At 46.2% G+C, this 24,444-nt stretch overlaps 1 protein-coding gene across 2 annotated transcripts in view; it reads right to left on the bottom strand.

The window, feature by feature from the left end:
• FRMD3 (FERM domain containing 3) overlaps positions 1-24,444 on the bottom strand; it is a 235,002-nt gene that overhangs the window by 52,530 nt on the left and 158,028 nt on the right. For both annotated transcript variants that reach the window (XM_040417038.1, XM_040417039.1), the window contains exons 5-6: positions 20,268-20,365; positions 16,298-16,421 (exon numbers count right to left, since the gene is read on the bottom strand). In XM_040417038.1, the coding sequence (XP_040272972.1) occupies positions 16,298-16,421; positions 20,268-20,365 (222 nt within the window). The remainder of the gene's footprint in view (positions 1-16,297; positions 16,422-20,267; positions 20,366-24,444) is intronic.

The raw sequence follows: 24,444 nt of genomic DNA, 5'->3' as shown, positions 1-24,444 counted from the left end.
GTCGGAGTTCACATTGCATTTGTGAATGCGGCCTAACAGAGTCTCTGATGCAGATGTGAACTTAGCCTTATTGCCTTATCAATAGATCAGCACTGCAACATGTCACATTCTTCACATCCTTAGGCTACTTTCAAACTCGCATTTTCGGCGGATCCGTCATGGAACGGCAAAAACGGATCCATTACAATAATACAACCGCATGCATCCATCATGAACGGATCCGTTTGTATTATCTGTAACATAGCCAAGATGGATCCGTCATGAACTCCATTGAAAGTCAATGGGAGATGGATCCGTTTTCTATTGTGCCAGAGAAAACGGATCCGTCCCCATTGACTTACATTGTGTGCCAGGACGGATCTGTTTGGCTCAGTTTCGTCAAGCGGACAGCAAAATGCAAGCAGCGTTTTGGTGTCCGCATCCAGAGCGGAATGGAGACGGAACTGATGCAAACTGATGGATTCTGAGCGGATCCTTTTCTATTCAGAATGCATTAGGGCAAAACTGATCCATTTTGGACCGCTTGTGAGAGCCCTGAACGGATCCCACAAATGGAAAGCCAAAATGCAAGTGTGAAAGTAGCCTAAGAAAACCAGCAGGGCAGAATTACTAATCCTGTCTAATACAGTCCTGATCAAAAGTTTAAGACCACTTGAAAAATGGCAAAAAATCATATTTAGCATGGCTGGATCTTAACAAGGTTCCAAGTAGAGCTTCAACATGCAACAAGAAGAAATGGGAGTGAGACAAAACATTTTTTGAGCATTCAATTTAATGAAAACAATGAATAAACTGAAACAGGCTGTTTTTCAGCTGATCAAAAGTTTAGGACCACACCTCCAAAAAAAAACTAAACCCCCACCAAAAACAGAAATCCAACTTCCAAACATGAACTCAGTAATGAGTAGCTCCGCCGTTATTGTTTATCACTTCAAAAATTTGTTTCGGCATGCTTGATGCAAGCGTTTCCATGAGGTGAGTGGGAACATTTCTCCAAGTGGTGAAGACGGCCGCACGAAGGCCATCTACTGTCTGGAACTGTTGTCCATTTTTGTAAACTTCCCTTGCCATCCATCCCCAAAGGTTCTCAATTGGATTTAGATCAGGGGAACACGCAGGATGGGCCAAAAGAGTGATGTTATTCTCCTGGAAGAAGTCCCTTGTCATGCGGGCATTGTGTACTGTAGCGTTGTCCTGTAGAAAAACCCAGTTGTTACCACACAGACGAGGGTCCTCAGTCATGAGGAATGCTCTCTGCAACATCTGGACATAGCCAGCAGCCGTTTGACGCCCCTGCACTTCCTGAAGCTCCATTGTTCCACTGAAGGAAAAAGCACCCCAGACCATTATGGCGCCCCCTCCACTGTGGCGCGTAGAAAACATCTCAGGTGGGATCTGCTTGTCATGCCAGTAACGTTGGAAACCATCAGGACCATCAAGGTTACATTTTTTCTCATCAGAGAAAAAAACTTTCTTCCACCTTTGAATGTCCCATGTTTGGTGCTCTCTTGCAAAGTCCAAACGAGCATTTCTGTGGCGTTCAAGGAGACGAGGTCTTTGAAGAGGTTTTTTGTTTTTGAAGCCCTTCAGTCTCAGATGCCGTCTGATGGTTATGGGGCTGCAGCACAATCTAGACCAGACCAGGCTGCCACGCCATCCTTTTCCTACTATATATATATTATATACATACACACACACACTCTATCTGTCATCTAGGGTCATTCTATCATACTGTTGTGGGGGCCGGGTCAAAGTCTTAGGCCCCTTTGACACGGGCGACTTTTCCGCACGGGTGCAATGCGTGATGTGAACGTATTGCACCCGCACTGAATCCGGACACATTCACTTCAATGGGGCTGTGTACATGATCAGTGATTTTCACGCATCAGTTGTGCGTTGCGTAAAAATCGCAGCATGCTCTATATTCTGCGTTTTTCACGTAGCGCAGGCCCCACAGAAGTGAATGGGGCTGCTTGAAAATCGCATTGCATCCGCAAGCATTGCGGATGCAATGCGATTTTCACGGATGGTTGCTAGGAGATGATAGGGACCCGAACTTTATTATTTTCCCTTATAACATGGTTATAAGGGAAAATAATAGCATTCTTAATACAGAATGCTAAGTAACATGTGGCTTGAGGGGTTAAAAAATAATAAAATATTTAATTATTCACCTCATCCACTTGATCACGCAGCCAGGCTCGTCTTCTTTCAGGACCTGGCAGGAAAAGTACCTTTGGTGACGTCACCGCGCTCACAACGTGGTGAGAGTGGTGACGTCGGAGCAGGTTCTGCTGAATGAAGATAGAAATCTTCTATCTTCATTCAGCAGAACCTGCGCCGACGTCACCACGCTCACCACCAGGTTGCTAGGAGATGTTGTTTGTAAACTTTTAGTTTTTTATCACGTGCATGAAAAACGCATCAAAACGCATTGCACCTGCGCAGAAAAAACTGAACGCAATCGTAGACAAAACTGACTGAACTTGCTTGAAAAAAGGTGCGAGTTTCACTGAATGCACCCTGAACGCATCTGGAGCCAACCCATATTGTTCGTGTGAAAGGGGCCAGCCATTCCCGTATTGCGGACCGCATATGCGGATCAGCAATAAATGGGCACCCTTCCGTGTGCATTCCGCATCACGGATGTGGACCCATTCACTTCAATGGGTCCGCAAATCCGGAGATGCGGAAGGGTGCGAAACGGAACACTACATAAGCACTACGCAGTGCTTCCGTGGGGTTCCATTCCGCACTTCCGTTCCACCAAAAGATAGTACATGTCCTTTTTGCAGAATTGTGCTTTCCTGGGTAATATACTTGGAGAGGTGAACATGACATCACCCTACACTGTATGTACAGCACAGGATGACCCCTGCTGTAGGATAGGCGCCCATTCTATGTATTGCTGCAGGGCTGACACCGACTGTAGTCTGTCCCCATGGCCTGAGCCCCTGGTAACCAGTGGAGTAGCTAAAAATGACTGGGCCCCACAGCAAATTTTTAGACGGGCAGGCAGGCGTCATACAGTGGCATTTGATTCTTTAACATACATGTGTTTTTACTGGACTATGACGTACACGATACAAAAATGCAGTACTCCACGTTCTTGTATCCTGCACAATCCGGTAAAAAAAATGGATACTTTTTTTTTTTTGCAATGAAACTCTATGGTGAACGGATGTCACTGTCGTGGCATCAGTATGAGGCATCCGAATACATTTTTTTGTACATATTAAACGGATGGGAAAAACGTGATGTGAACCCAGCCTTAAATGTGGGACAAAAATGTGATGTGAACTAGCGGTGCATTGTACAGTTGTTGAAAAAACCATACTCGCCTGCTCCCCGCCGCTCCGTGATCTTCCAGTCCCCATTCTGGCCTCATACTGGTGTCCCCTAGCTGCACATGGGCGCCCAGAGGAGTGTGGCATCAGATGGATAGGGGGCCTAGAGGGCAGGGCATCAGATAAGTAGGGGGCCCAGGACTGGGGGGGGGGGGGGGGCTTCTGAAAGGACAGCAGATGAATGCAGCTGGGGGGGGGGGGGGAGGGCAAAGGACAGCAGATGAATGCAGCTGGGGGGGCAAAGGACAGCAGATGAATGCAGCTGGGGGGGGGCAAAGGACAGCAGATTAATGCAGCTGGGGGGGCAAAGGACAGCAGATGAATGCAGCTGGGGGGGGGGCAAAGGACAGCAGATGAATGCAGCTGGGGGGGGGGGGCAAAGGACAGCAGATGAATGCAGCTGGGGGGGGGCAAAGGACAGCAGATGAATGCAGCTGGGGGGGGGGGGCAAAGGACAGCAGATGAATGCAGCTGGGGGTGCAAAGGACAGCAGATGAATGCAGCTGGGGGGGGGGCAAAGGACAGCAGATGAATGCAGCTGGGGGGGGGGGCAAAGGACAGCAGATGAATGCAGCTGGGGGGGCAAAGGACAGCAGATGAATGCAGCTGGGGGGGGGGGCAAAGGACAGCAGATGAATGCAGCTGGGGGGGGGGGGGCAAAGGACAGCAGATGAATGCAGCTGGGGGTGCAAAGGACAGCAGATGAATGCAGCTGGGGGGGGGGCAAAGGACAGCAGATGAATGCAGCTGGGGGGGGGGCTACATGAGATACAGGACAGCTAGGGTTGGCAGGGATGAGCCTGGAATGTATGGGCTCCTGATAGTGACAGGCACAGGCTCTTCTTTCTGCAGCAGCACTTCCTGTCTCCCCTCTCCCTCCTGTTACTGCCGACTACAGAGCAGTCTCTGTAGCAGAAGCTGGGCTGTACTAATAGTTAGGAGAGGGAGGGGAGACAGGATCTCCCTGTAGCACACTGTACTGAGCCCTGGCTGCACTATTAAGCAGCCAGGCTCCTCTATTAATGGTCCGTGCTGATGGGCGGGGCTTAGCTCCCTGCTCTGCTCCGAGGACGTTCTAAAGCAGCAGTGAAGTGAGTGTAGAGGGGGGTGTGGCCTGTCTGACTGTTTACTACTGCTTCGGGCCCCTTGTCAGCCCGGCCCGAAGCAGCTGCTTCCCCTGCTTCCCTGGTAGTTACACCACTGGGCTGCAGTCAGCACTAGTAAGGGCCTTAATTTGGGTCGAGGATCGTCCAGTGTCTTGACAGACAGCCAATTGGATACTCCGGCTCAGTGCTGATGACATTTTTTTGGGTCTTCCACTTGACTTTTTTGTTCCATAACCCTCAGGATCATTTAAGAAATTCTAAATGACTGTCTTAGGGCTCTTTCACACTTGTGTTGTTGTGTTCCGGCATAGAGTTCCGTCGTCGGGGCTCTATGCCGGAAGAATCCTGATCAGGATTATCCTAATGCATTCTGAATGGAGAGAAATCCGTTCAGGATGCATCAGGATGTCTTCAGTTCCGGAACGGAGCGTTTTTTGGCCGGAGAAAATACTGCAGCATGCTGCGCTTTTTGCTCCGGCCAAAAATCCGGAACACTTGCCGCAAGGCCGGATCCGGAATTAATGCCCATTGAAAGGCATTAATCCGGATCCGGCCTTAAGCTAAACGTTGTTTCGGCGCATTACCGGATCCGACGTTTAGCTTTTTCTGAATGGTTACCATGGCTGCCAGGACGCTAAAGTCGTGTTTGCCATGGTAAAGTGTAGTGGGGAGCGGGGGAGCAGTATACTTACCGTCCGTGAGGCTCCCGGGGCGCTTCAGAGTGACGTCAGGGCGCCCCACGCGCATGGATGACGTGATCGCATGGATAACGTCATCCATGCGCATGGGGCGGTCTGATGTCATTCTGGAGCGCCCGGGGAGCCGCACGGACGGTAAGTATACTGCTCCCCCGCTCCCCACTACTACTATGGCAGCCAGGACTTTAATAGCGTCCTGGCTGCCATAGTAACACTGAACGCATTTTGAAGAAGGATCCGTCTTCAGATGCTTTCAGTTCACTTGCGGTGTTACGGATCCAGCGGGCACCTCCGGCAAATGGAGTACACGACGGATCCGGACAACGCAAGTGTGAAAGAGGCCTTACTGCGTCCCACCTCAGCAGCGATGGCGCGCTGTGAGAGACCCTGCTTACGCAGTTCAACAACCCGACCACGTTCAAAAAGGGAGAGTTTTTTTGCCTTTTCCATCACAACGTGTGACTACCTGACAAGAAATGACAATGAATCCACATCTTTGCACAGATTTGGCCTTTTAATCGTTATTTTCAATTAATTGAATGCTCAAAAAATGTTTTGTCTCACTCCCATTTCTTCTTGTTCCATGTTGAAGCTCTACTTGGAACCTTGTTAACCACCTCCGGACCGCCTAACGCAGGATCGCGTTCCGGAGGTGGCAGCGCTGCGCAGAGTCACGCATATACGCGTCATCTCGCGAGACGCGAGATTTCGCTCAAAGCCGGCCCGCGCATGCGCATCGCGGGCCGGCAAAAGTTAAAGAACAAGTTCGTCACCAGCCTGCCAGCAACGATCATTGGCTGGCAGGCTGGCGATTTTCAAAAAATCCAATCACAAGCCATATAACAGATCATATTAGTAAATATGATCTGTTATATGGCTTCTCTGCTTCTCTGCTGGTCCTTTTCGTCGGTTGGATCCAGCAGAGGAGCAGACTGAACTGTGAGTACACCAAACACTTCACTGTAGCCCCAGATCACCCCCCTGCACCCCAATTAACCCTTTGATCACCCCTTTGATCGCCCCTGTCAATCACTAGTGAAAGACAAAAAGTGATCAGTGTAAACTGTCACTTTTTTTTTTCACTAGTATTGGCTGTTAGGTTTTAGGGATAGTTTAGGCCCCTTGGTTAGGTAGTTAGCGTCAGTTAGCGCCCACCCCACCGCACCGCAGTCACTTTTATTCGCTGATTAGCGTATAGCTAATCAGCATTTGTACTTTTATAGTATCTGTAAGTCATGGGTGTCAAACATGCGGCCCGGCAGTCTAGTATCTCTGAACATGAGCGCTGCTATCGGCGCGCTCATGTTCTCTCAGCAGCACGGAAGAAGGAAGCTGTCCTCCCTCCCCCCTGTGCTGCTGCCGCTGCCACCAATGAGAAGAGAGGGGGGGAGGAGGGGCGGGCGCACTGCGCCACCAATGAGGAGAGAGGGGCGGAGGAGGGGCGGGCGCACTGAGCCACTAATGATAGGACTATTCCCATTTCCCACACAGAGCGGCGCCCAGCGATGTCTCAGCACTCACCATTAGTCCTGGGCGCCGCTCCGTTCGCCCGCAGTGCCCCATTACTGTCTCCTCTCCTGCTCCACATGCTGCTGATTACTATCGGAGCGATGGGAGGAGACATCAGCTTCACTAGTGGGCGTTCCTTCTCCCTGCGCTGCGATTGGACAGCGCTACAGCCAGGAAGAAGGAACGCCCACTAGTGAAGCTCCGATAGTAATCAGCAGCATGTGGAGCAGGAGAGGAGACAGTAATGGAGCACTGCAGGCGAACGGAGCGGCGAACAGAACTAATGGTGAGTGCTGAGACATCGCTGGGCGCCGCTCTGTGTGGCCTGATAGTAAGAGTCAGTCTTTAACACAATACAGGAGGCGGGTGCCGGCAGCAGAATCGCATTGCCGGCACCCTGCCGCTGACAGGGAGCTGCGATCAGAGGCAGTTAACCCCTTAGGTGCCGCACCTGAGGGGTTAACTGCTGATCTGCCAGTACCAGCCTCCTGTATAAAGGAGAAAATTATCATTGGTGGTGCAGTGTGCCCCCCTCAACCCCCCATCCCATTAAAATCATTGGTGGCACAGTGCGCCAGCCCCTCTCAACCCCCCCAGTATTAAAATCATTGGTGACAGTGGCCACAGGGACCTCTCCCCTCCCCCTCATTGGTGGTGCAGTGGCAGCTTCTGATCGGAGCCCCAGCTGTGTAAGCCTGGGGCTCCGATCAGTTACCATGGCAGCCAGGACGCTACAGAAGCCCTGGTTGCCATAGTAACATCCCCGATGCTGTGTGCACAAGGCACAGAGCAGCAGGGACAGTGTGAAGTCCTATTCACCCTAATAGAGCTGAATAGGACAAGGGATGAAAGATCCCAGGTTCTCGCCCCTAAGGCTACTTTCACACTTGCGTTCAGAGCGGATCCGTCTGAGACGGATCCGCTCATATAATGCAGACGGTGGATCCGTTCAGAACGGATCCGTCTGCATTATATTGTAAAAAAATTTTTTTTTTTTTGATGCGGCCCACATAAACTTAAATTATATTTTTTTTGGCCCATGTTAGCCTTTGAGTTTGACATGCTTGCTGTAAGTGATCAAAACTGATCACGGTCAGATCTATAATAGTATTAGTGTCACCTTAGCTCGCCCTCCACTCAAAACGCATTGTTTGCCCGATCAGGCCTGATCGGTCGCCCACACGTGCGTTCATCCACGCCCGCCCCACCGCAGTGACAAAAAAATATTTTTTTTTGATCACTGCACATTCACTTTACACGCACTGCGGCGATAAAAAAATCAGTTTTGATATTTTTTATCAACCGCAGCGGCCTCCGGTACTTCGCTAGCCTCCCCTTTGTAAGACAGGCTTGCTTTTTTTCTTGGGTAGTCTCAGGGAATACCCCTAAATTTAGTAGTCCAAAATGTCAAACAGGGGGTATTCTTCTGAAGAGGCCTACAGGATTCTGACCCAGTCGGATGAGGAGTGGGAACCCTCATCTGACGAATCTAGCGGGTCAGAATATGAACCTGTGGAAAGCAGTGGCTCTCTGACCCAAAGTTCGGACGAGGAGGTGGAGGTCCCTGGCAGCACCAGGCGTACCCGGCCCCGTGTCGCTAGACCACAAGTTGCGCAGGATCCGCTTCAAGAGCAGCAGAGTGGGGCTGTCGCTGCCGGATCACGTGGTGAGGCATACACCAGCAGCGCAGCCCTTCCTGGACCTAGTACCAGCACTGCCGTACAACCTGGTGAAGTAGCGAGCACCAGAAGGGCAGTTGAAGCTGGTACGGTGGCACGTGCAATAGTTACCCCGTCGCAGCCACCGCACAGACAGGCCCGTAGAGCCCCTAGAATCCCTGAGGTGCTGGCAAACCCTGATTGGCAGTCACCAACTTCAGCCGCACCAGTAGTTCCCCCTTTCACCGCCCAGTCTGGAGTTCGGGTTGAGACGGCTCAAATCGGTTCGGCCCTGGGATTTTTTGAGCTGTTCTTGACTGCGGAGCTCTTGGACTTAGTCGTGGCAGAGACAAACCGGTATGCCACACAATTTATAACCGCAAACCCGGGAAGCTATTATGCCCAGCCTTTCCGGTGGAAACCAGTCCAAGTTTCCGAACTTAAAATTTTTCTGGGCCTTCTCCTCAACATGGGCCTGACAAAAAGGCATGAATTGCGGTCATATTGGTCCACGCACCCGATTCATCACATGCCCATGTTCTCTGCTGCTATGTCCAGGACACGATTTGAGACCATCCTGCGTTTTCTGCATTTTAGCGACAACACCACCTCCCGTCCCAGAGGCCACCCTGCTTTTGACCGGCTCCACAAAATTCGGCCCCTCATAGACCATTTCAACCAGAAATTTGCAGATTTGTATACCCCTGAGCAAAACATCTGCGTAGACGAGTCCCTAATACATTTTACCGGGCGCCTTGGCTTCAAACAATACATCCCAAGCAAGCGTGCCCGGTATGGGGTCAAATTGTATAAGCTCTGTGAAAGGGCCACATGTTATACCCACAAATTTCGGATCTTTGAGGGAAAAGATCAGACCCTGGAGCCGGTCGGTTGCCCTGACTACCTGGGGAGCAGTGGGAAGACAGTCTGGGACTTGGTGTCACCCTTATTCGGCAAGGGGTACCATCTTTATGTGGACAATTTATACACAAGTGTGGCCCTCTTTAGGCATTTGTTTCTAGAACGGATTTGCGCCTGTGGCACCGCACGAACTAGTCGCGTGGGCTTCCCCCAACGGCTTGTAACCACCCGTCTTGCAAGGGGGGAGAGGGCTGCCTTGTGTAACGAAGAACTACTCGCGGTGAAATGGAGAGACAAGCGTGACGTTTACATGCTCTCCTCCATTCACGCAGACACGACAATACAAATTGAGCGAGCAACCCGTGTCATTGAAAAGCCCCTCTGTGTCCACGACTATAATGCGCTCATGGGAGGGGTGGACTTCAATGACCAGATGTTGTCTCCGTATTTAGTTTCCCGCAGAACCAGACGCTGGTATAAGAAGGTGTCTGTATATTTAATTCAATTGGCGCTGTACAATAGTTTTGTTCTCTACAGTAAGGCTGGGAGAACGGGATCTTTCCTCAAATTCCAGGAAGAGATCATCGAGAACCTCCTTTACCCAGGAGGTTCCGTGGCCCCATCCACCAGTGTAGTTAGCCGTCTACACGAGCGACATTTCCCCAGTGTCGTTCCTGGTACCTCAACCCAACCGTCACCCCGAAAAAGATGTCGTGTCTGTAGCAGGAGTGGAATAAGGCGTGACACCCGCTATTTCTGTCCTGACTGTGCTGACCACCCTGCCCTATGCTATGGAGAGTGTTTCCGGAAGTACCACACACAGGTACACTTAGCATAGGGATTGCATCTCACAGGACAGGCACACAGGGCTATTAGGGCCCTTTTACTCACAGCTGCTGAAAACCTCTCCTTTCACCTGGGATAAAGTGCATAACGTACTTTGCCACATCTTTGGGTGATTTGCGCTTTGCACATTGTCCCATGGGGAAGGAGAGGTTTGTTCTATAAAGGTAAAAAAAACTAAACAAAAAAAAAATTACCGGTAAGTAAAAAAGTTAAAAAAGTTAAAAAAAAGTTAATATGTTCTGTTCTAAAGTTAATAAAGTTATTGCTTTGCGGCCTGGTTTTTTCTTTTTTGTTTTGTTTTTTTTACCTTCCAGGTGGACCAACCGATCGACTAGCTGCAGCACTGATGTGCATTCGGACAGAAGCATTGCGCTGCTGTCAGATTACACGCAAGTCGGTGTATGCGGCGCTGCAAGACGAGATTTCTCCTCTGCAGTAAAAGATACGTTTGCCGAGGCATATGAGCTGAGGAGGTGGCGGTGTTCATATACTTTGGCAAACACTTTGTATATATAAAAAAAAAAATCCCGGCAATGATTTATTCATCCACATCGATTGATGTGAATGGAGAAATCGGGTTTGCCAGGGCATACGAGCTAAGTGGGTATGGATGTTGGGCGGAGCTCCTATGTCCTGGCAGACGCCTTTCCCCTCCTTTTTCTTTTTTTGGCAGAGATTTTTTCATCCACATTGATCGATGCGAATGAAGAAATCTGTGCCGTTCATTTTTTTCTTTCAGCCCAGAGGCTGAACAGAAAAAAAAAATCTCATTACCTGTATGCTCAATATAAGGAGAATAGCAGAAACTCCTAATGCTGGGCATACATGTAATGATTGCGGAGACCCTCAAATGCCAGGGCAGTACAAACACCCCACAAATAACACCATTTTGGAAAGAAGACACCCCAAGGTATTCGCTGAGGGGCATATTGAGTCCATGAAAGATTGAAATTTTTGTCCCAAGTTAGCGGAAAAGGAGACTTTGTGAGAACAAAATCAAAAAAATCCATTTCCGCTAACTTGTGCGAAATTTTTTATTTTTCTATGAACTCGCCATGCCCCTCATTGAATACCTTGGGGTGTCTTCTTTCCAAAATGGGGTCACATGTGGGGTATTTATACTGCCCTGGCATTTTAGGGGCCCCAAAGCGTGAGAAGAAGTCTGGTATCCAAATGTCTAAAAATGCCCTCCTAAAAGGAATTTGGGCACCTTTGCCCACCCAGGCTGCAAAAAAGTGTCACACATCTGGTATCTCTGTATTCAGGAGAAGTTAAGGAATGTGTTTTGGGGTGTCTTTTTACATATACCCATGCTGGGTGAGATAAATATCTTGGTCAAATGCCAACTTTGTATAAAAAAAATGGGAAAAGTTGTCTTTTGCCAAGATATTTCTCTCACCCAGCATGGGTATTTGTAAAAAGACACCCCAAAACACATTCCCCAACTTCTCCTGAGTACGGAGATACCAGATGTGTGACACTTTTTTGCAGCCTAGGTGGGCAAAGGGGCCCATATTCCAAAGAGCACCTTTCGGATTTCACTGGTCAGTTTTTACAGAATTTGATTTGAAACTCCTTACCACACATTTGGGCCCCTAGAATGCCAGGGAAGTATAACTACCCCACAAGTGACCCCATTTTGGAAAGAAGACACCCCAAGGTATTCCGTGAGGGGCATGGCGAGTTCCTAGAATTTTTTATTTTTTGTCACAAGTTAGTGGAAAATGATGATTTTTTTATTTTTTTTTTCATACAAAGTCTCATATTCCACTAACTTGTGACAAAAAATAAAAACTTCCATGAACTCACTATGCCCATCAGCGAATACCTTGGGGTCTCTTCTTTCCAAAATGGGGTCACTTGTGGGGTAGTTATACTGTCCTGGCATTCTAGGGGCCCAAATGTGTGGTAAGGAGTTTGAAATCAAATTCTGTAAAAACTGACCAGTGAAATCCGAAAGGTGCTCTTTGGAATATGGGCCCCTTTGCCCACCTAGGCTGCAAAAAAGTGTCACACATCTGGTATCTCCGTACTCAGGAGAAGTTGGGGAATGTGTTTTGGGGTGTCATTTTACATATACCCATGCTGGGTGAGAGAAATATCTTGGCAAAAGACAACTTTTCCCATTTTTTTATACAAACTTGGCATTTGACCAAGATATTTATCTCACCCAGCATGGGTATATGTAAAAAGACACCCCAAAACACATTCCTCAACTTCTCCTGAATACAGAGATACCAGATGTGTGACACTTTTTTGCAGCCTAGGTGGGCAAAGGGGCCCATATTCCAAAGAGCACCTTTTGGATTTCACTGGTCAGTTTTTACAGAATTTGATTTCAAACTCCTTACCACACATTTGGGCCCCTAGAATGCCAGGGCAGTATAACTACCCCACAAGTGACCCCATTTTGGAAAGAAGAGACCCCATGGTATTTCGTGATGGGCATAGTGAGTTCATAGAACTTTTTATTTTTTGTCACAAGTTAGTGGAATATGAGACTTTGTAAGAAAAAAAAAAATAAATCATCATTTTCCGCTAACTTGTGACAAAAAATAAAAAGTTCTATGAACTCACTATGCCCATCAGCGAATACCTTAGGGTGTGTACTTTCCGAAATGGGGTCATTTGTGGGGTGTTTGTACTGTCTGGGCATTGTAGAACCTCAGGAAACATGACAGGTGCTCAGAAAGTCAGAGCTGCTTCAAAAAGCGGAAATTCACATTTTTGTATTATAGTTTGTAAACGCTATAACTTTTACCCAAACCATTTTTTTTTTTACCCAAACATTTTTTTTGGATCAAAGACATGTAAAACAATAAATTTAGAGCAAAATTTATATATGGATCTCGTTTTTTTTTGCAAAATTTTACAACTGAAAGTGAAAAATGTCATTTTTTTGCAAAAAAATCGTTAAATTTCGATTAATAACAAAAAAAGTAAAAATGTCAGCAGCAATGAAATACCACCAAATGAAAGCTCTATTAGTGAGAAGAAAAGGAGGTAAAATTCATTTGGGTGGTAAGTTGCATGACCGAGCAATAAACGGTGAAAGTAGTGTAGGTCAGAAGTGTAACAAGTGGCCTGGTCTTTCAGGGTGTTTAAGCACTGGGGGCTGAGGTGGTTAAGATCCAACAATGTAAAATATGATTTTTTGCCATTTTTCAAGTGGTCTTAAACTTTTAATCAGGACTGTATTAGCATAACTAGACAGTCTGTGAATGTATCAAAGCGCCGCCTGCCGTATGATACATTTGGTACATCTTTAGACACTACTGTCTAACTTAAAGGGAACCTGTCACCTGGATTTTGTGTATAGAGCTGAGGACATGGGTCGCTAGATCGCCGCTAGCACATCCGCAATACCCAGTCCCCATAGCCCTATGTGCTTTTATTGTGTAAAAAAAAACGATTTGATACATCTGCAAATTACCCTGAGATGAGTCCTGTCCCTGACTTATCTCACATACAGGACTCATCTCAGGTTAATTTGAATATGTATCAAATCGGTTTTTTACACAATAAAAGCACACAGAGCTATGGGGACTGGATATTGTGGATGTGCTAGCGGCCATCTAGCAACCCATGTCCTCAGCTTTGTACCCAAAATCCAGGTGACAGGTTCCCTTTAACACCACCTACCTGTATGCATTGCTTATTTTGCATCAAGATTTTGGCGCAGAATGTTACATCTTAAGACATGCCCCCTTTCTCTCTAATCTGTGCCCCTTGCTGATTGACGTGCAAAATATTACTAAAATACTTAAGAAATGTGGTGCACGGTATCAATTTAAAGTAGTATTCTGACGCATTCTTAAACTCTAAAAACTGAAAAATGTATCAATCATAGGGGCTGTTTTGCAGTCACAATTTGCCAGGCGACCATGCTGACTCTGCCTCCCATTGCTTTTAATGGGAGCCTGCGTTGCTGTTTATGCGTCCATGGTTTATGGCTTTAACTGTGCCAAGAAATGACGTGCCATTACTTGGGGCGGCCATAAACTGCTGCCTTCCTCTGAAAGTAATAGAAGGCGGATTCTGTGCGGCCACCCAGCTACTTTTTGGTTTCAAATTCATGCCAAAATCTGACTGCAAAAGCTGCTGTGTGAACAGACCCTTAGGCCTCTTTCAGACGGGCGTTGCGGGAAAATGTGCGGGTACGTTGCGGGAACACGCACGATTTTTCAGTGTGAGTGCAAAACATTGTAATGCGTTTTGCACTCGCGTGAGAAAAATCGCGCATGTTTGGTACCCAAACCCGAACTTCTTCACAGAAGTTCGGGCTTGGGATCGGTGTTGTGTAGATTGTATTATTTTCCCTTATAACATGGTTATAAGGGAAAATAATAGCATTCTGAATACAGAATGCATAGTACAATAGCGCTGGAGGGGTTAAAAAAAATAAAAAATAATTTAACTCACCTTAATCCACTTGCTCGCGCAGCCGGCATCTCCTTCTGTCTTCATCTTAGCGGTGTGGAGGAACAGGACCTGTGGTGACGTCACTCCGGTCATCACATGATCCATCACATGATCTTTTACCATGGTGATGGATCATGTGATGGACGATGTGATGACCGGAGTGATGTCACCACAGGTCCTGTTCCTCCACACCGCTAAGATGAAGACAGAAGAGATGCCGGCTGCGCGAGCAAGTGGATTAAGGTGAGTTAAATTATTTTATTTATTTTTTTAACCCCTCCAGCGCTTTTTTACTATGCATTCTGTATTCAGAATGCTATTATTTTCCCTTATAACCATGTTATAAGGGAAAATAATAATGATCGGGTCTCCATCCCGATCGTCTCCTAGCAACCGTGCGTGAAAATCGCACCGCATCCGCACTTGCTTGCGGATGCTTGCGATTTTCACGCAACCCCATTCACTTCTATGGGGCCTGCGTTGCGTGAAAAACGCAGAATATAGAGCATGCTGCGATTTTCACGCAACGCACAAGTGATGCGTGAAAATCACCGCTCATGTGAACAGCCCCATAGAAATGAATGGGTCGGTATTCAGTGCGGGTGCAATGTGTTCAACTCACGCATCGCATCCGCGCGGAATACTCGCCCGTGTGAAAGGGGCCTTAGAGAGACTTTGCCATGATAAATCTTTTGAAAGCTATTCTCTCATGACATAGGAGCAGGGAACGGTGCTGAAGTCTCAGGCATACATAAAATTAGGGTATGGAGAAAAAAGTACTCTACTGCGTAAGGTAAGTGTAAGGCTTCATGCACACGACCGTTTTTCGGGTCCGCATCCGAGCCGCAGTTTTTGCGGCTCGGGTGCGGACCCATTCACTTCAATGACGCCGCAAAAGATGCGGACAGCACTCCGTGTGCTGTCCGCATCCTTTGCTCCGTTCCGTGGCTCCGCAAAAAAAAATATAGCATGTCCTACTCTTGTCTGTTTTGCGGACAAGAATAGGCATTTCTACAATGGGCCGCCCGTTCCGTTCCGCAAATTGCGGAAGGCACACGGGCGGCTTCCGTTTTTTGCGGATCCGCGGTTTGTGTACAGCAAAAAATGGAACGGTCGTGTGCATGTAGCCTAATTTGTAATATGTTCCCCAGGCATCCTAGGTAATAGAGAGAACCTTTCAGCTCTCCTAACAGTTTTAGGCTCCTTTCACATCACCGTTTCTCCTTTCCATTCTTCGGCTCCGTTGAGGAGAACGTAAAGGACGGATTCTGCAGATAACTGAGACCTAACTGAGCATAACGGAGCCAAAAGACCCCATAGACTATAATGGGGTCCGTTCGGTGTCCTGCATGCAAGAATTTCGTCTCCGCTCAAAAATGATGTTCTGAGCGGACACCGAACGGACCCCATTATAGTCTATGGGGTCTTTAGGCTCCGTTAGGTCTCAGTTATCTGCAGAATCCGTCCTTTCCGTTCTCCTGCTCCTCAACAGAGCCGGAGAACGGAAAGGAGAAACGGTGATGTGAAAGGAGCCTTAGTAAATACTTGCTTTCCCCAAGAAGTAATGTTGGAGCATCTTTTGTTACAGATCTGCTGTGTGCTGTTCCCATTCCTCTGTTGCTCCTCCTGAAAGTGTATGAATGATAACTACAAGCTAACATTTCAGTGAATTTCCAGAGGCATAACAGAGGAACAGCACAAGGCAAAGTTATAAGAAAAAGGCATCCAGCAATGTTGCAATGGGGAATACAAACACTTACTAAAACAGACATGTTGGAAGAGCTGACAGCTTACGGCCATTTCCAGAGAATCCCTTGAACAAAATCTAATCTTTGGCAGTCAACACATACCTGAGTTCACTTTTATGAACTTCAACAATTTTTCTTTCCAATTTCTGTGATTGTTTGGGAAATATCTTGAAATCACAAATGTAGTTGTCAGGATGTTCATCGGGATCATAATCTCCGATCTCAGCTGAAAAAAAAAATATATATAATGTGATTGCATCCATTATGGAAGCGCTCACTAGTCTGCAGGAGGCGGGGGGAGTGAAGTGCTGTCAGCATTCAAGTCTCCCTGCTTGATCTTCTCTGGGCCCACACTGCACTGTCCTGGCTGATTACAGCATAAGGCCTCTTTCACACTACCGTATGGCTATTTCAGTGTTTTGCAGTCCGTTTTTCACGGATCCGTTGTTCCGTTTTTTTGTTTCTGTTGTGTTTCCGTTTCCGTTCCGTTTTTCCGTATGGCATATACAGTAATTACATAGAAAAAATTGGGCTGGGCATAACATTTTCAATAGATTGTTCAGAAAAAAATGGAACGGATACGGAAGACATACGGATGCATTTCCGTATGTGTTCCGTTTTTTTTGCGGACCCATTGACTTGAATGGAGCCACGGAACGTGATTTGCGGGCAATAATAGGACATGTTCTATCTTTCAACGGAATGGAAATACGGAAACGGAATGCATACGGAGTACATTACGTTTTTTTTTGCGGACCCATTGAAATGAATAGTTCCGTATACGGACCGTATACGGAACGCAAAAAACGACCCACAAAACGGAAAAAAAATACGGTAGTGTGAAAGAGACCTAAGGATGTAGTGTGCGCACTATGACTATCACTGCAAGCAGTCAGGTGACAGTGCAGCGTGGGCCCAGAGAAGATCAGGGAGCGAAGAATGCAGGGTTGACCATTGGACCTGGAGAGTAGCAGAGGAGCATGAGAGGTACATCAATTTATTTATTTTAGGGTCTTATCTGAGGTCTGACATGGGGGTCTCACATGGAGGTCTAAAGGGGGTCTGATATAGGGGTCTCACATGGCGGTCTAAAGGGTGTCTGCTATGGGGGGGGTCTGACAAGGAGTCCTGATCTGAGATCTGAAGTGAGGGTCCGACATGGAGGTCTAAAGTGGGCCTGATCTGAGGTCTTATGTGGGGGTCTCACATGGAGAACTAAAGGGGGTCTGATATGGAAGTCTAATGGGGATCTAATCTGAGGTCTGATATTATGAGGGGGGGTCTGACATGGAGGTCAAATGGGGGTGTAATCTGAGTTCTGTTATGGGGGTCTGATCTGAGGTCTGATATGGGGGGGTGTCAAACATGAAGGTCTGATGGGGGTCTGATCTGAGGTTTGATATGGGGGTCTCATCTGAGAATATGAGGATATGTTATGGGGGTCTGATCTGAGGTCTGATATGGAGGTCTGATTTGAGGTCTGATCTGAAGATCTGATATGAGGGTCTGATCTGAAGATTTGATATGAGGGTCTAATTTGAGGTCTGATATGGGGGTCTGAGCTGAGAATCTAATATGGGGATCTGGTCTGAAAGGTAAGGAGGTATTTTTGTAATGGCGCACAATATCAAGTGGTATTTTTTGTACTGGTGCACATTGTAAGCGGGTATTTGTACTGATGCACATTATAAGGGGGATAGTTTTTGTACTGGTGCACACTATAGGGGTATTTTTTGTGCTGGCTCACATTATAAGAGGGTAATTTTGTACTGGCACACTTTAGGGGGTATTGTTCTACTGTCACACATTATAAGGAAAATTATTACTACTGGAGGACTATGGGGAACATGATTACTATAATGGGCACAATAGAGGCATTATTACTATGGGGGCCACTGTTAACGCTATGCACTCTGGGACATAATTATTACTATGGGAGGGACTTTTGGGACCACCATTACTGTAGGAGCATCCTGGCACAGTTTAGCACAATTATTTTGGGGGGACATTATGTTTACACTATTAGTGTCAGGGACACTATTTGCTGAGCAGAGTTATTTTTGGGGGCACTGTGTGCTAATAATTGTTGAAGGAGGCACTATCTGTGTGGTACTAGTATTTTCATGGGGACTATTTCTGCAGTAAAGTATTGGGAAGCACAGCGTGTACAGTATTGGGGTGGCAGGATGGGATGTTGAGAAGGTGCGAGGATGATGGAAAAGTAGGAAACTAAGATGTCTGTTTGTCAAACACTGCAGAGACAAGAGATGGCTGAAATAAATCATCATGGTGGTCTAGTCTGAAAGGAGAAGATGGGGAAAGAGAATATCTACATCAGAGGAGACGTCTCTGGGTGTAAAAAGTATGTGGCGCTGTATTACCCTGTATATTTTGTAGCCTTTATGTAATGTTTTCCAAGTATGTCTTTAATAGTCGGGCTGGAAGGAAGGGGTTAGGTTGGGAATTTGGCACGGGGGGGGGTTGCCGTTTTAATTTTTACCTCAGGCAGAAGAAAGGCTAGGTACACTCCTGCCCCTTGCCACAAAGGGAAGGTAGGGCCCAAGTCGAACTCTCGCACCAGGGCCCATGAGCCTTTAACTATGCCCCTGTCTGATATCGATTACATATCCTGAGGATAGGGTATCAATATCTAAGCACCAGAAAACTCTTTAAAATATGCAATTTTTGCCCCACGTCTTTCTTATTGTTGAATTGTGGACATTAATCTAGGCAAGTAAGGCCATACAGATCTTTAGATGTCCATCTGGGTTCTTTTGTGACCTATTGGATGAGTTGTCAATGCTCTGTTGGTAAAATTTTGGTAGGAAGGCCACTCCTGGGAAAGTTCACCACTATTCTGAGTGTTCTCCATTTGTGGATAATGGCACTCACTATGAGTCACTGGAGTCCCAGAGTCTTAGCAATGGCTTTGTAACCCTTTCCAGACTGGAATATTTGAACATCTTTCGAAGGTGGCATCATGTCCTGCTTTTTGAGACCTAGCCCGCTTCACATTGCCACACAGTTTCTAAACCAGGGATGTTTAGAGTGTGGCTAGTGAAACTGAACCCAATTGTCAATTGAATTCAGCTAATTGGTTGGTTTAGCTGCTAAGGGGGCAATTACTTTCTGAAATATTCAAGTCTGACAAATTGGCAAAAGTACTGTAGATTGGGAGAGGGCAAATACTATCGCAAAGCACAGTATTCTCTCTCCTATAACAGACTTTTTTTTTTTAAAGAAACTGTTGTGCATGGTGTAAAAAGTGGAAAAGTCCCAATTTTTGTGACTCTTAGCTTCCAAATAAAAATCACAAAAACATCACACAAACTCCTGTTTTTAGACAAACATGGGCAAACAGTCCATGTGTTTGTCTGTGATTTTTGTGCATATGGGGCAGAAATAATGGAACCTGCGAAATTACATAGCAAAGGTGAAAACAAGTGAAGGCAAATAAAACACCATCAGTGAATAAGGCCTCATGCACACGACCGTTGTTTTATTCCGTGTCCGTTGCGCCGTTTTTCGTGATTTTCTGCGGACTCATTGATTTTCAATGGGTCCGTTGAAAACTCGGCTAATGCACCGTTTGCCATCCGCGTCCCTGATCCGTGATTCCAGTCCGTCCAAAAAATATAACCTGTCCTATTATTTTAGCGGTAAACGGTTTGCGGACCCATTCAAGTCAATGGGACCGCTAAAAAACACGGAGGCACACAAGATTGTCTTCCGCGTCCGTTTTTTTCCTATCATTTGCATGGCAAACCTGTCTTAGACTTTTTTTTACTTTCCTTTATGTCTGGTGGTCCTCCAAAAATAAAGGAAGACACACGGAAACAAAAAACGGAAACGGATCACGGAACCCCATTTTGCGGAACGGAACACAACAACGGTCGTGTGCATGAGGCCTAAGTCTTAGATCAGAGAAGGACCACTAGGCGAACTCTGTATTAGAGCTTGTTCAATGGGTCAAAGCGGTAAATTTGTGGTCAAAATCCAAAGACTAAGTGCTCTTTCAAAACCTTTCTATGAGGCTCAGCATTTTCTTCTAATGTGCGTTTTGTATAGTTACCTTGAACAATGCAAGCACCTAGGTATGCAGCATCAGCAAATGAACACAACAGACGGCCATGGAAAATGTCCCTTTTTATTTGAAGATACAAAAGATACCTGGAACACACAAGACAAACACAACCTGTAATGTCCATGTTTAAAAGATCGGGGTGAAGCATACTGGACATCTAGAATGACAAAGAGAATAATTTGACAGACAGGAAAACAAAGCATTTAAATATACAGTATAGATGGAAACATGCTAACTTTGTATGACGGATATACGGTAATATTCAATATTAAGGGTGCATACACATGTGGCAGATTTTGTTGCAGAAATTTCTGCGACTGGAAATCCGTTTCATTCAACTGAATGGGGTTGTTTTGGTAGCATGCACATGGATTTCTGTAAGCCCTATTCTGGTGAATGGAGCTGATTTTCAGTGGCAGAAAATTTCCAAAAATAAAATCTGCCATGTGTGAAGGCACCCTAAGGAGATGGTCCTATGTGGACAAGTCCATTTCTAAATGGCACTCAACTGATCTGATCTGGGGAAGCTATGGTCAAGCACATATTTCTCCTGTCACTGCTGTTAGTCTAAGACCGGGTTCACATCTGCGTTGTAAATTACGACAATATGTTCCGGTCACTGTATCTGGCATTTATGTTGACTTTCAGCCGGAAAAAATATCCTACATGCAGCATTTTTTACCCGGCCGAAAGCCGTCATATAGGTGGGAAAGTGCCCAGATCCCTGCCTGATCCCATTACAGTAAATGGGGATCCAGCAGTGCATGGCAGTATCTGGCTATGCAGATGTGAATACAGCCTAAGCATACATGTTTATTTCAACCTAGAAAGGGAGATAAGCCTCTGGTGGCACTTATCTCTTAGGGTCCTATTACACTGGCCCATGATAGGAAAGAATGTTCCTACAACTGTTGTTCACCCAATCATTGCCCCGTGGAAGCATGCGGCTGAGCACTCGTTTTTAAGGTGATCACATCTCTTATACTGGATTAAAAGTGCTCGTTTATCATCAGAACATTGCCCAGCGTGAACAGGGGATGTGCTGCTGACAAATGAAACCTGTATGGGGACAGACCATTGAACTCCTGATCAGTTGTCTCCAAATTAGTGATAATTGCTGCATATAAATGCAGGTAACATGCTGTTATCATCGATCAACAATCTTTACTGAGCAGAATATCTGCCCATGTAAAAGGACAAAGTCGACATGGCCACCATATATCTATTGTATATGGCCGGTTTAAAACTTGTTTGCACCTTCTTAGAAGTTATTTACACTTTCCTGGTAAGTCACACCTAATTATGTAAAGTCACCCACCCCCCAACAAGCTAGGTGCTTCAAATTGCGGATCGTCATAATCGGAGTACACAGATACATGGATACCAGCAGCCAGCCCTATGATAGAAATGCCTAGTAGGACATGCTCTATCTTATTTGCAGGGCCGCGGTATGGAAGACATGCACACCGTGTGCAGTCTGCATCTTTTGTGGCCCCCGTGAAATGAATGGGTCCACATCCAGTCCGCAAAATTGCAAAACAAATGCGGACACATAAATACGGTCGTGTGAATGAGCCCTTACTCCAGAGTCCAGATTTTTTTAAATTAAATTCATGGAATAACCCTATTAATGAACAATGTTTCCTGAAAAGTCCAAACTGTTTTCTGGTTTGTGGCCCAAATATACCGATTACATTCATGATCTGTGACTTCAGCTATAAAATATAGCAGTCATGAGGGTAACCTGTCAGTTTCGGTTTTGAGCACTCCTGCTGCCACAGTGAAATTCCATTTGACGGCTGGGTGCAGAATTAAAATCCAGTGTGAGCTGTAGATGTGATTAGTTGTTACTTCTCATAACCTTCCATTGTTCTAGTACAAAGAAGAATTAGTCCGTCAGTTCTACACCGCATTCAGACAACCCACTCACATTTATGAATACACTAATAAAAATGCGCCAGAATTCTGGTGTAATTTGTTCAATAAAACTGACATACATACTTTGCTCCAAGTGATTTAGACATTTTTAGGCACTTTTTGCCACTTGTCTGGCGTGACTTAGCAGACAGAGTGTGGCTCTGTGGGGAAAGGTACGTTGCTTAAAAAATACGTCATGTACCAAAATGGTTGGCTTTCTCTGTCCATTAAAAGTAAAAGCAAACAGAACGTAACAGCACTCTGCAAATATAAGGGAGAATTTATAATTGTAGGTGTGTCTGAGGCTTTTTTTAGATTGGAGTTGCATCTGTGCCAAATTTATAAAGATGGTACTCAGTTTTATTAAATTTGCCGCAAGTGTGCTACCTATCCCTGTGCCAGTAGGCCTCAAATGAATTTAGAGAGAGCACACTATATATTGCACCCTCTGAGCACCAGTTTTGTAATCCCCCCAATGTTATGGCTATTCCCCCCTTCCCCTGGATTGACTGGGCTAGATATCTCTTCTTCTCAAGACTGCACCAATGGCTCGGTGTCTCATAACTTGTGTAGTCAAGAATCTGTGCTGCCCGGGAAGCAGCAGTAGATCAACTCTGCAGATACAGAACCCTAGAACATGGTCACTACAAAAAGGCTAATTGTTCTGATGTTGAATTGTTAAGTGAAATGCTGAGATTTATTGTTCGTATTTGTGTACTCAATAGTACTGTATAGATAGGTCAGGGTTAACAAACGCGACTTTAGGTTGCTAGGAGATAGACCGGGTTCCTCCCCTAGTCAGTAGTGAGTTTCCAGCCTAGCTGTGCTACTAAGAGGACACATGTCTGCTTACTTCTTAGTACTAGGCCTGAGTCCCAAAGAACCACCATCTCGGAGACAATTACAGCTATTTAAAGTGCTTCAGAGAGAGAGAGAACAAGAAGGAAGGTTAGAAGGTTCAGAATCTGCAAGGCTATGCAGTAGAGTCAGTCAGCAGAGTACTGTGCTCGTTTAAGGCTGATGTAGACATTGCTGCTGTGAGAGGGAATACTGCCAGCACACCCTTCCACATTTTCAGACGGTTTGGCAGCCATATCTTAAATCTGAGCCACTCAGTCCGGTATTACAGAATCTACACCAAAACCCTCAATTGTATGCCTAAGGTTCTGCAGAGAGAATTTAGAAGGACAGAAAGCAGGGGTACTTCAACCTCCATCATTACTGCTATCCATCCATTTATTGCTATTGGGAAAGAATTGCACTGTGAACTGCTGTTGGAATTGTGCCTTGATACTGCTGGATGTACATACTATTACTTCTATTCTTCACTTTATTTAGGAGACCTATTTGGCACCAACTGTACAGGTCACTGACTCCAACATCAATTGCTCATCTTTGCACCTGCATCTACACTTCTGTCTTGCACCCTGCCAGAACACCAAGGGTACCAAAACTGCCATCAGGCAGGAGCCCCAGCATCAGGGTGTGCCTCGAGGGAAGAAGGGGTGCAACCTCTTGTCACTGCACGGCCCTAGAGGGATATTGGTGTGAGGATTGCCACTGTAATCCGTGTGGTAGAGCTACTAGCACTCCCATTCTCTGCTTGCTCCTGATGTTGCACAGACAACCAGGTGGATGAGTCCATAATTGGAGACAACTCCAATCACAGATTTTTAACCCCTCAGATGTGGTGCTCAGTTGCGACCACAGCATCTGAGCAGGCATTTACTGGGAGCACAGTGACAAGCTCACAGAAGCTGCTTGGTTGCTATGGCTACTCAACACACAACACTAAGAGCTCAACGATATGTACAAGACATCCTGCGGCCACATGTGTTGCCCCTCGTAGCAGGGCTCCCAACAGGCATTTTTCAGCAAGATGCTCGCCACACAAAGGGTTTGCCAGGAATGTCTGCACCAAATTACAACAGTTCTTTGGCCTGCCTGCTTCTTAGATGTATCTCCAATTGAGCATTTATGGGACCAGTTGGAAAGCCAATTTTGGCAACTTACAAGTGCGAAAACTACATGCCCATCTGTAACATCTGTGGACAAATGTGCCTTATGGAACCTGTGTGCCTCCATGCCCAACAATATCTCATCCTGTATCCAGGCTAGAGGTGGCTCAGCAGGTTACTAGAGCTTCCTTTCAAATATACAGTTTCCCCAGTAAAATGATCCTTTCTCTCTAATATTGTAATCACTTACATACAGTATATCATCATTATATTCACACATATAAAGTTTT

The sequence above is a fragment of the Bufo bufo genome, chromosome 2 (assembly GCF_905171765.1).
Source record: "Bufo bufo chromosome 2, aBufBuf1.1, whole genome shotgun sequence".
Lineage (NCBI taxonomy): Eukaryota > Metazoa > Chordata > Amphibia > Anura > Bufonidae > Bufo > Bufo bufo.
Note: the sequence above shows the minus strand (reverse complement) of the source record. Positions and strands in the feature narration are given on the sequence as shown.